The 13103-nt window shown below is 38.8% G+C and overlaps 1 protein-coding gene across 1 annotated transcript; it reads right to left on the bottom strand.

Annotated features, from left to right (window-relative positions):
* Window positions 1-253: 253 nt before the first annotated feature.
* UFSP2 (UFM1-specific peptidase 2) lies at window positions 254-11348 on the bottom strand (the record flags this gene model as incomplete). Its single annotated transcript, XM_009079977.1, has 10 exons — window positions 254-608; window positions 1792-1868; window positions 4022-4146; window positions 5476-5640; window positions 6096-6242; window positions 7704-7896; window positions 8686-8843; window positions 9168-9234; window positions 9313-9493; window positions 11270-11348. Coding segments are annotated over 10 exons (1362 nt in total), but the record flags the coding sequence as incomplete, so codon positions are not given.
* Window positions 11349-13103: the final 1755 nt, after the last annotated feature.

Genomic DNA, 13103 nt, shown 5'->3' with positions numbered 1-13103 from the left:
CATTTTCAGAACAGCTCAGTACTTGCCCTTAAAACAGGGTTCCAGACCTCATCTGAGAATGCTTAGTGTAGGATTTTTACAATTTAAAATACATTCTGTTCGCTGCTTCATTTACAGCATTTGACAGGCTGAACAGACTTTTCTGTTTCATTCAAAACACCAAACACATTTATTGCATATAGTACTGGGTAAGAGGGGACATGGCCTAATTCAGATAAAATAAAAATCACTGATTTATGGTATAATAACTTTATGCAGCTGCTGATCTGATTCATCTCCTCCAAAGACACTAAGTTTCAGAAACTGCCAATAAGTGGCACACAGTGGTATGCAGGTTAACTGGGATCAGCACTTCCCCCAACAGGAATGGAGAAGCCATAGAATGGCCAATTTGAATTTGGCTGTACATTATTTGTTTAATGCCAAAACACATGTATATTAAAAAATCTGTGTGTATATATATGCATGTGCATCGAGCCTCACCTTTTCCAAAATAACATGCAGATCTTCTCCTCCAGTGTAGTGTGGGTCTAGAATCAAATATTTTATGTGCCCTGTAATCTCATTCCAAGCCACTCCTAATATTGTGTGAGCCAAAACACCTCCACCTAAAATAGAGGAAACACAAACAGATAAATTTTTTTGTCACTGAGGTTGGCTGAATGTGCAAGGCTTAAATAAAAGCACATCAACACTTTCTACTAATAGATTAGCTTGGTTAGCAAGATGGTTCTGAAGCTGTCCCACATAAGATTCTTCACACTATTAAACAACATAGGGAGTATCAGCTGTAGTAAGTAAAGAAAATAAGTAGAGAATTTACTTTCCAAATTTCTTCCAACTCAGCAAGGCAGGTAAAATCCTCAACACTTCCACCAGATGAAGTCAAGAATATTTCAAACATCTGTTTTGCACTTTATCTGCTGTTTTCTACTAAGTTACATCAATGGATATTAGGGGCAGAGTAGTAACTTCTGACTTCCCTTTCTCTAGCCTGCACACAGGGAAAGGGAATATTTTCATGAGATGGGCACAGGTCAACTCTTGCATGTTTCTTTCACGTAACATGAGGAGTTTACATCCCTGCAATACTGCAGTAATAACTCCACACAACAGCTAGGAACTGCAAAACCCCTGAAAGAACACAAGCAAAAACAATCCCCAAAACCCACCCCAAACGCCAATCTCCATCTCTTCAACGATGACAAATATAAAACCAACACACAAGAGAGCATTACAGGGAAGGCTAAGGTACAGACTAAAAGATTTTTCAATACAGGATTCTAAATTCTTGAAATCCAGACAAAAAGGCTGCTGAAAGGCCAATAATATTCACAGAATCACAGAATGGTTTGGGTTGGGAGGGACCTTAAAGATTATCTAGCTGAAATCCCCTGCCCTTGGCAGGGACACGTTCCACTAAATCAGGCTGCTCCAAGCCCCATCCAACCTGGCCTAGAACACTTCCAGGGACGGGGCAGCCACAGCTGCTCTGGGCAACCTGTTCCAGCTCTTCAGTTCTGATGTAACAGCAGTTTATAAAAACACCACTTAGATTGACTTTTGCTACCATGTTTAGTACTGAGCTTGGGAGAAATAATGAATGAAAAGATACCAGCCAGACTACGTCGTATCATTTTTGAGGCTCCCTTGGGAAAACAGTGATTTTTAATTAATCTACAGTTTTGATTAACTATTGTACAGTAAATTGAATGAGTTCTAATTGAAACGAAATTCAGCACAGGAAGACCACACCCTTTCATCAGCATTCTTCAACACTCAAGCACTTACCAATCATAATTGGAGTTCCTTCAGTCTTGAAATGATTAGCAAGCTCTCTTCCCTGCAAGGCTAGTTCAGAACCCTGGCTAGGTAAGAAAAACAAGAGATTTGTCATTCTCACTAGACTTCATTCTCTAATTATCCATTATACTTGTTAACTGCACAGGTAACTGATTATAAATGGATTATTCCTGTGGAAACTTCCTGAGACAATCCGGAAAACATTTTCTAACGCAACTTAAGAGATTCTGGCTGGACCAAGGAATCTGCTGGAAGCCTAGTTGCCACTGGAGCATCTGGAATCATCCAGCCTGTATAAAAGTGTCTGCTGCATGCCCCTCACACTGGGAACAGCTAGTGAATCCCAACAGGTTCCTCCAAATGGCTGAAAAACAGACCAGCTACATCTGTCAGCAAGGGGGAGTCTTGAGATTTCATCAGAAACAACAAAAATAAGGATTTTACATAGGTGTTCATAATAACATCTCTTAAGGTAAGTGTCCACTGTAATTCCACAAACAATTGCAGTACTCACATCCAGGGTGAGATTTAAAAATCAAATCTCAAATAACAGTAATTTGTTCAGAGCAACACTGAACTTAGCTTTGAATGATCTCCCTGCTCTCTCGTTCAACTATGGGGACCAGCCATTGGCAAAAGAAGCCTAGATGGAAGAGAAAGGCACCCACACAATACATGCACATACTCTCGGATTAGGAGCTGAAGACATGTGTCTGATGGAGACTCATATTCCCCTCAGAAGACAGACAGTACTCCCAAAAGTGGTGACAGAAACTACACAAGGAAATTAATACAGATATTTTTATTATCTTGTCTCTGTATTTCTTCATGAAGTGGCTAACTTTTGTAAAACCCAATGAAGGCCTGGGTGCCTATTACCCAAGTTCCTGGAGAGATGGATTAAATGTGGACAGAAACGGGAACTCTGGGAAATGGTGCACTGACAATAATGGATCCAGTACTAGTGTTGCTGGTGCAGCTGTGAAGTCTTGTTTCCAAAAAGAATTAGAAGGTGCTATCTGGAAATAAGGCCAAGACAAAGATGCCACCCACTGCCAGTGACCAGCTGATAAAGATGCACGACATTTCTTCTACCCAGTATGGTAGAGTTGTTAGTTTTTCATAGCCCTGAAAAAAGCTGGTGCTTTTTTGTGCTCCTTTGTAGCAGCACTATGAGCAATTCTACACAGTTCACAAAGGAATTTATTCTGTGTTCTTATATTCAGGAATAAAGATCCTCCTACTGGCAGGGCCTGTCACAGCTGCCATAAATAATAGGTGGATCATCTGAAAATACAAATGCTGGAACACACAAAAAGATTTAAATATTGAAGAGCTGAACTATTTTCCTACCATGTCGAATCCCCATCACCATGCTCATTTAGAATATACTGTGCAATTTATACAAAATAAATATAACACAGGTAGTATTTTGACTTGAATTTTCATACACACTGAAATAGTATATGCTTTTTATTTCATGACTATTTATCATAACATGTTCATGGATTTGTTAGTCTGTTTAGTGCTGCCTAAACTATCAGAAGTAAAATTATCGAATTTTTATAAATGCTGAACATTATTCTTTTTGTCCCAAGTATCTTTGTAGGATCCTTCATTGTGTATGAGAACATCAGATTGTCAGAATGAAAACAAATTCCTTGGTCACACAAAATCAAAAAACAGAATGTTATTTTCCAGGTTGCTCAGCAATTTGCCTCAATCCTGAACTCACAATTTAGCTCTGTGGACAAGGCAATAATTTATTTGTCAGTGTGCATTCGGTTTTCTGTGGCTACCAGACTGTGTGCCTGCTTCAAAAATTATGTTTGAGGTCCAAAGGAATAGGCTGAATTCCCTATCAGTCTGCATATCATTAAGTAATTTATTGCATTAAGCACACCCAATGGGAGCCACATTTCCTGTGGAAGCATTAGACTGTAGCTTAATGAAACTGGGCAGTTTGCATATCATTAAGCAATTTATAGCAACTGAAAACTGGAACCCAAGCTCCCAAGAAATTAACCACCACCTACATCTATAAGCATTTAGCACAATTAAAGGCAGGAATACAGGGTTTTTGAACAAGGAATCCTTAAAAGATTTATGATCTCTTTAATTATCTCTATTCTCCCATGTACTGTAATAATAATTTGCATTTTAAGGCATTCAGTCTATTTAACAATTACCGAGTCACTAAACAGACAATGATTCTTACCTGACAAATAATATTTTGGATGTAATTCCGAAAAGCTGATTCAAAACGAGCTGAACTTCAATGGAACCAATCCACTGCCGTGACCCAACAAATGCTGCAGGCTTGTCTCCAGCATCAACCAGTGCCTTTCAACACCATGATGAAGAAGAAAAACAAACATCGACAATATACAGTAGGGAATTCCACCACATTTTGTGAACAAAGTTGCTTTAGATATATGGAAATGTGTTCTGAACCTAGCCAACCAAAGGCAGACAGATGGATGTTGAGTCCATTCACTGCAGTTCTGTGTTGGAATCTCCCTTTGAACAGTAATACAGAACAGTGTCCATAAGCACAGACTACAGCCCCAGGAACACAGGCTGATTTCAAGCTGGGATGGTGAACCCTGAGCTGTCTAATAATGGAGTGCATCATTTGGACACTGCAGAAAACACTTCACAGACTGAAGGGCTTGCATTCCTATTCAAAGCATCTCAGAAAAAAAAAAGATATCCATAAAATAGTGCTCTGAGAAAGAGGCCACTGAAATATGCCAAAGGTTAAGGTTTATTTTAAACTCTTCTCCATTCTGAGGCTTATATGTTACATGAAGCACTTGAGAGGGGCCTTTTTTGCTCAGGACACAAAGCCCACCCAGCCTCCTGCAGGCTACTGCCCTCTTCTAGATGCCTAAAAATACTACAAGACTGCACAGACTTCAGTAGCTTTTGGGCTTAGGCGTGGATTGAGAAATGTTCAGGAAATGCAATTTAACCTTCAGGGCTCACATTCTGCTAAGTATAAGGGAAGTTGTTTCACGGATGGAATTAAACTTTGCTAAAAATGTTTAGTAAATAAATATAAGACAAAGAACTTTTCAGTCTTTTTAGGAGACTGAAAATAACTGCAGTATTTCTTGACAGGCACACAATATTAGCTACTCAGGCCTACAGCTTTTCTTCAGTGCTGTTAACAGAAATGAATGCATTTGAATTCAAAACAGAAAAACAAGTGAAGCAGAGTTCAAAAGCAGGAGAAGAGCACTACTCAAAGTGGCAAAAGCTGTCAGTAAATCCATGCGCAGCATCTGGGGACTAATCCAGCTGCCACTGAATACCAAAGTCAGTTTTAAAACTCATTTTAGTATGACACATTGGGTCCTTCATTCTTTTTTCCTTTGGCAAGAACACTGAAAATCTCATAATCTCAGCTTCCAACAGAACATCATTCCAAGGAAACATTTAAAAGACTACTTTGATGAATCTTATTTGTACAGATAATGTCACCCAACACTGACAGAAACATAGTGTGTTAAAAACAGTAATTCAGAACCACTAGTTCAATTTAAGAGCTAAATTAAAAATATAACACAAATCTGAAGTCTAAAATATATGAATTTGGTGTTTAAAAAGTAACCGACACAAACCTTTCAAGACAAATATGCATAAAATAACTCCTTAAATGTTCTGTACCTGTTGAATTTCCTTGTGTGTGGGTATAGGTCTATCCATGTAGCCTTGGTGCTTGAACCAAGAACAGATTGTCTGCAAAGACCGATAGGCACAGCCCCAACCACTGTCGTCAATCCGATCCTGCATATAGTGGTGGTAACTATATACACCTTGTACTAAATAAACCTGCACAGAAAGAGAGAACACAAGAGAATCTGATCACACTTGTGTCAGTTTTCAGAGATGTCGTATGACCTGTCACTTGCATTGCTCAAGTTTTCATCTGGGGACTCCAAATCTTTGGAAGAACTGAAGGGCTGTTATTCACACATAATGACTCCTCCTGATTTTGTCTCCTAACATCTCTGTTCATAGTTTTAGTTTCTCGTCCTGGTTCTGAGAAACTTTTAAAATACATGCTAAAAATGTGTTCATCCTTTTCCAAGAAAATCCAGTTTCTTGGGACAAATACAGCAAACTAAAGCAATGCCATTTTGCACAGAGAAGCCTTTTTGCTTAAAAGGCCAAGCCAATTATTTCCCTTTCTCATCTACACAACACTATCTAAATGACCTCTGTTAATAACAAATCTCAAGTAATATAAAAAGTACTTTCTGACAAATGTTTCACTTTAAACTTACCATACCAGACTCCATACCAGGTGAATTAAGATGTAAGTGTGGATTTCTGAGATATCCATCTTTATATGGTTCATCTGGAAAATGATAAGCATTTGCTCTCTTGAAATATGGTCTGTCACAAGGCAGATTGTATAACCCATGCAACTCCTGCATGCAAGTTCGAATAAAAATAAAGAGCACAGTTCAAATTTTGGATTACAAGAAAGATCACATTGTAAGCAGCAATAAAGACAGACATAATTTAGTTAAGCAAATTATTAAGACACGCTTAATTAAACATTCAGCATGTATATTTACTACTAGATCTCACCCCTCAGAGGAAGCTTGTGCAGGCTTACCTCCTATCTAAAGGGCCCCATATTTTATGCAGTGCTGTCACATATAACGCCTGCTGCTGAGCCCCACTGCAGGTACCATGAGTGACAAGTGTCTTATGAAAGTATGATAGAATACACTATCACAGCAAAGGGTTACAGTTTTTATCTATGTAGTAGTGTAGATACACACACGGAATTACAGTCTTAACACATACTGAAGACATGCACATATGATATACTGAGACAAAGTAAAGATACTGAGCTCATGGCTCAAACAGATTCAGTCTATTTTTAAATCTCTTAAGCCCTGTTTACAACAGAGCAGCCACATTTAAAGAGATACATTGTCTAATTTCACAGAGCTTAAAAGTGAAAGGAATAAAGAGATCATCTAGGATAACGTGTGTAACACAGGTAATATATTTTAGGCAGATGACCCAGCACTGAACCCAACTACACGAGCTGCAGTAACGCTTCCCATCAGTGGGTAGAGTGAACAGCAAACAGCAGGAAAGACAAAAGTGTGCCACCAGTGCCTGAGGCCTCTGCAAACACAAGGCTAGATTAGGTTTTATATACCCAGTAATACTTCACATAGAAGAAAAAATATAAAAAATCTCCACAGCTTCTACATCTCTAAGCAGCAGAATATTCTCTCCCTGTTCTCAGTACCTGTAACTGTGTGACCTGAACCAGGTACACATCTTGATCTGCCACATCACATTTTTCCATCTCATCCGTATTTCTTTTTCTAGATGTGACAAACCAGAAGGCAAAACCGACCAAATCAAGCCAGCTAGGCCTGGTCAGCTGTGAGCCGCAAAAAGCAGCCCCCTCCAAACAAAACCACAAAAACATACCACCCCAAGAAACAAACCAAAGCGAACAAAAAACCCCAACACTAAGCCTTTCAGGACATGTGTCAAAGCCTTAATGTAGTAACATGCTACAAGTAATCTGATATTCTATCATGGAAGTGGAAAAATTCAAAGAATACTGTACTAGAAGTCGAGTTTAGATAAAAACTACCTAAACCAAAACCAAATTTTATGTACTCTTACAGTTTCTATTGTTCCCTTACAAACAGAATCTGGCACATTTTATAAAATAACTTCTAATAAATCAAGCTTCCATATTCAGTGTACTGCTTCTGCTATAATGAAAACAAATTAAAAACCAGCAGTATCTGTTAGTATTTATTCTACATTACTAAATGAAAAGCTTTACCACTGATTCGATTACAATAACTGAAAATAAAAAATCAGGTTCTGTTACTGGTTTTTGTCTTTACCTTCCTGTAACTTTCTAGTTGATCATCTGAAACACCTGTAGGATACGAGATTGTTACAAGCTGATTTTTTCCTGGTAACATGAAGTGAAATTGTTCTGGTACCACAATTGATGTTCCTTTTGCATATTTCATGATACACCTTTCCATATCAGTTAATTGCTCATGAATTGCTTTCACCAGGAGATTTTGTACCCTGCAAAGTAGAGAGAATGTTTAAAAAGTAAAGGAGTGATGGTAGATCATTTTTTCTCACAGCACTGACAGTTCCACAATACACATATGCCTATCTGCAATTGGTCTGATGAACATAGTACTTTCCAAGCTTCCACTTCCACAGAGAAAGGCAGAGCTCATGTGCTCTACTCAAAACATGTCTGCACACAGAAACTAGCCCCTAGTAACTCAGTCCTCTAAAGTGCAGGTAGCCTGGTCTTATATCAGAAACACAACCATTATGAGCATCTGCCAGAATAAAAATTACATATATGACTAAATTTTTTTTTGCATTTTATCTACTCCATTCAGTATCCTTCAGAGTCAAATCCTATGGAAAAAACGTGAGGAAAAAATAGAGTCAGACTCGTTTTCCATCTGCACCTACCCAGCTGCAGCCCCTAATGCAGGGCTGAGATTACAAAGACTCCTCAAGTACACCCCAACCCTCACTTTTATACACCTCACATACTTACAAAAATAGAACATTTTCCCAACTTTCTCCATTCCTTGCTAAGCAATGGCCACGAGTTATCAAATCTATCAGACACTGATAAACCCAAGTTTTTGTAGACAGCAAAAGGATCATGTCTCAAGATTACTGAAGTTAACAGCTGTCTACATGAGCTTTTATTATTTACAGTTAAAATTCTATTACAAAAACACTACATACTTTTCATTAAACTGATGAATGATATAGTCTACTTCATTACTTCCAAGAAAAAGCAGAAATAAAGCTGAAAAATTACAAGTTCAGGATAATGCTTACTTTCCCCATGTTTCTTCTGGAGAAACAGATAAAACAACATCAACTGGTAATGTCATATTGATGTAGTGGTGTTCCTTCTTTTCCCTTTCAATGACTGGAGCGAAAGCAGCTAATGAAGATGTCATTTCCAACATGAGGTCTACATTGACGATCTGCTGCTGCAGAGAATAAAGATACCAGTAGGACATCTCCAACTACACATGCACCAAGAAGGCCAAAGTAAGATTGCAGATATTTGGTATCAAACTCAGTAATGAAATACTTGGGTTAGAAAAGAGCTAGTAATGTTAAAGACAAACTTCTACGTGATTATCTAACATAGGTAGATCTGTCATTCACAGTGAGTCTCAATGACTATAAAAGGACTCTGCCAAGTCATGTCAATGTCTATTTGCATACAGAAAAGCTTGGGAAGGCCAGATCTAAAAATGTTTAAATGACAAATTGTGTTACATAATTTATTAGTGGGATGAGACACATACCGTATCTTGCAACTTTTTGTCCTTTTTTTTGCCAAGCTTTCGTTTGGTCTCATCATCTTGATCAAATCTGAAGTAACAACAGAAAGAAAAATGTCTGCAATATGAAATTAATCTGCTAAACCCCCCAAATTTTAAATATACTCACTGAATATATCGTATTATCTCCTTACATGCAGACTCATCAGTCAGCTCTGGAACAGTGGTCATACCATTGTTAGGCCACACATAGACTGAACTGTGGCAAATTCTTAATACAAGAACCTCTGAGGACAGTTTGGTTGCAAGATCACTGAAAACATATCCTAATGCCTTTTTTGTTGATGCCTCTGAAACACAGTAAGGATACAGTTAGCATAAAAAATGACTCTGCTTTTTTTTAATAGTTGCTGGGCACATGTTAAAAAAACGAAATGTCTTGAAAACCGTAAATACTGTTATGATCAGAAAAATGACATGAACAAAGACTGAGGTAAGATTTCACTTAGCAGATCTGTCTCAAACATTCACACTCACACCTCCCTGAACAAAAGTATACTGTTTCCCTCAGATGCTGTCAAATATGAAGAGCTGAAAGAATTACAGAATAACCTAACCTCTAGCAAATTCTCACATCTGTAACTCTTATAACCAAAGCTCTGTGTACAGACAAACTTTTACATATGGTTATATTTAGTCTTTTGAGTAAATCCTCTAAAGATTCAGTCTGAGTCACATACTTCTGACCTCATATCATTGTTTAGAAATACAAACCAAAAACATACTACATTTTTGGAAAAGCAGGACCCACATTCCAGCCTAGGACCAAATTTTGGCCAACACATACCTGTAACTCTAAGCCACACCTTGGCCTGCCTAAAATTTATGACTGGTACAGTATAGAGACTTGTCTTTCAGAGCTTGACTTGACTTTTTAAGTTTCACCCACACGTTACAACCTGAACCAAAACTGGATACGACAGAGCAACTTTTGCACATTATCCATTTTTTTCCCCACTGAGGAGGTTAAAACCCATTATAAAACCCATAAAACAACAAGTTATGTAAAGCCTAATAAGCTATCAAAGACTATGCTGTAGATCTTTAATGCAAGAACTTAAATTTGGTCACTATTAGTTGACTTCTGCACCAGAAGTCTGTAAACACAATAGTATTAGAAAAGTCAAAGAAACCTGCTCCAAAAGCAACACCTCACTGCCTTCAAAAGGAGTGGCCTGACATATCTACACATGCACTTGGACAATTCAAACATGACTTTGCTTCACAGCGGTCAAAATTCACTACACTGTAAACAAAGTCAAATAAATAGCCCTTCTCTGAGGACACAATTCACAAAATGTTGCTTTGCATTAGGCCAATCTCTTCAACACTTGTGCTCCACATTATGAACTCGAACTTCCTTTTCAAGGTTCACCTGCACAGAATTCAGTGTTTCCAGTAGAGACATGTTCTCTTAAAATGCAGAATGAGCTACGGTTGAGCTAAAGACAGCTTCCTTCCACATTCTGCCCTATGACAGCTCAAGGGCCACTGACAGCCCTGAGCAGTTTTTCTAAAGAGACTATCACATTACTGTAACAATGTGGGACTAGAGGAGCTCCTAACACCATATGGACCCGTCCTTTGTTATGACATGAAACTGCGGTACCCAATCCCACCTCAACACAGTAGCGTGACTAGTTAGCTTGTTCTCTTCTATTTCTCTAGAAAGACAGGACCACAGTCTCAAAACTGTATCATTAATATAATCCTGTTATAATCAAATTTATTGCCATGAAGTTATTCTCTGCTTAGAATTTCTCAGGGTTAACTTTGGATTCAAGCTTAAAAGTGATCCCAATACCATATCTGCAAGTAAGAAATACAGGAAAATAAAATGAGCTAAAAATGTCAATTTAAACTTTATTTCAAATTAAAATAAAAAACATACAATGGAAAAAGACTGTTAGAAAATTTATGGAGACAAAGAATAACTTGTACTTAATCATTACAGGTTTAGGAAGAAGCACTTAGTATCTCATGAAATGCCAAGAAAATAAATATAACTAGTTTATTAATAAAAGTTTATATAAATATTAAGAAATCTATTAGTCTTACAGACACACCATCAGTAGTTGCCAGCTGAAATGCAAGATCCAAGCCTCCTCTTATTCTGAAGAGTATATCCATAGCTTCCAGAATTACCTAAGGAGAAAAAAAAAGCAATGAAAATGAATAGCCATTTCAACATGCCTTCTCTTAAGCCACAACTGACTGCTGTTGTACCACAGTGTGCAAATGCAGCACTGGCAATTACTGCAGCTGCTCAGGTTACAAAAAGCCAGTGAATAATCAGGGAAGTGAGTGGCACAGCAGCACAGAGCTGCTGGAGCCAGCAGCTCAATTACACAGGTACTGCTACAGACAGTCCTTAGAACACATTCCCTACCTAGAAGAAAAGTCTTAATTTTATACTTCTACCATCTAGAAATACTTTGGGTAAAACGTCATTGTTTCAATCCAAATGTCATGTTTCCCATAAGTCTTCTTCCACCAAGGACCACTCTGAGCAGAAAGGTAATTGGGGACATCTGTAAGTGTGCGTTCATCTTGGTTAGGAAATAGGGAAAAGAGGAAAAAAAGGGAGGACACACATACACAACCTCTAGAACTAAGGACTGAGTTTCATATCTGACAGGAGAGCTACTTATGCCAGCATTGAGATCACCCAGCTGTTTCTGCCCCCTTCCAAAGTCCCTGCCCTGTGTCCTCACAACTGCTCACTGCAGACACTTTAACATGAACTTCATCAGAGAACTCATGCAGATGGAAAACCACTCTTTTATTGACTTTTTTTCAGGCAGATCAATTCCCGGTCAAGTTCAACGAACCAGTACAAAACCACCTGGCAGGTCCTCTGGAAGGACAGAGAGGAACGCAAGTTGACAGCCCAGATGAGTGTGGGTATTGCTCAATCTCACAGTCCACAAAAAGAGATGCTTCACAGCCTTAATTGCTCTTAAAAAACCACCATACACCTGTAAGAATAATTACACTTAAGACGCTTTGGAAAGACTTATCCCATAACTGTTTGCTCACAAACTATGAGAAACTTCCAGGTGCGATGATTTTGTTACTCCTGAAATCAAAGAAACAAAACATAGGACTAATTTTCTTTCTATTAAAAGTATTCCACATAGAAATATGCAAGATATACAGGCCTGATGAAAATATAGTCATCTACTACACGTTCAGCTGTGGGTGAAGGATTTTCAGGTTTCTGTGACTCTGCAGTGCCAAAGTTTACTCCAAGAAACAGTTCAGTTCCTGAAGCATAATCTTGTATTTTAGATAACACAGTTATCTACATTAATGGGGTCTTGGAGTGTGGGATCCAAAAGTGCCAGAATATGAAAAAAGTTTGTGTGGGTTGATGTGAAAGGTTTTATTTGAACTATTACTATTCAAGAATAACATTCATGAATAAGAAGCAGAGTGCTGCAAAAGGACCAAGAGAGGATCTGGGCTTTTGATAGCTCATCACAGATGACCACAGAATGAGAGAATGGGCAAGCTGGAAGAGACCACAGCAGGCCATCTGGTCCAGCCTCACTGCTCAAGCAGGGCCATCCCAGAGCACAGTGCACAGGATTGTGTCCAGATGGTTCTTGAGTATCTCCAGTGAAGGAGAATCCACAACCGCCTGGGCAATCTGTTCCAGTGTGCACTGACTGCACAGTACAGAAATTCCTGCTCGTATTCACGTGGAACATTCCGTGCATCAGTTTCTGCCCGTTGCCCCCTGTCCTATTGCCCGGCACCGACAAGAACCTACCCAACATCACCGTGAGCTCTCCCGACAAACCCCTGACTAAAGCCACGCCGGCAGAGACCCCCGCGGCCGGCAGGGAACCCCGAGCTCCGCTCCACACAGCCCGGGCCCCGCGCAGCCCGACACCT

Source organism: Acanthisitta chloris, unplaced genomic scaffold (assembly GCF_000695815.1).
Source record: "Acanthisitta chloris isolate BGI_N310 unplaced genomic scaffold, ASM69581v1 Scaffold41008, whole genome shotgun sequence".
In the NCBI taxonomy this organism is placed as follows: Eukaryota; Metazoa; Chordata; class Aves; order Passeriformes; family Acanthisittidae; genus Acanthisitta; species Acanthisitta chloris.
This window is presented reverse-complemented; position numbering and strand designations above follow the sequence as displayed.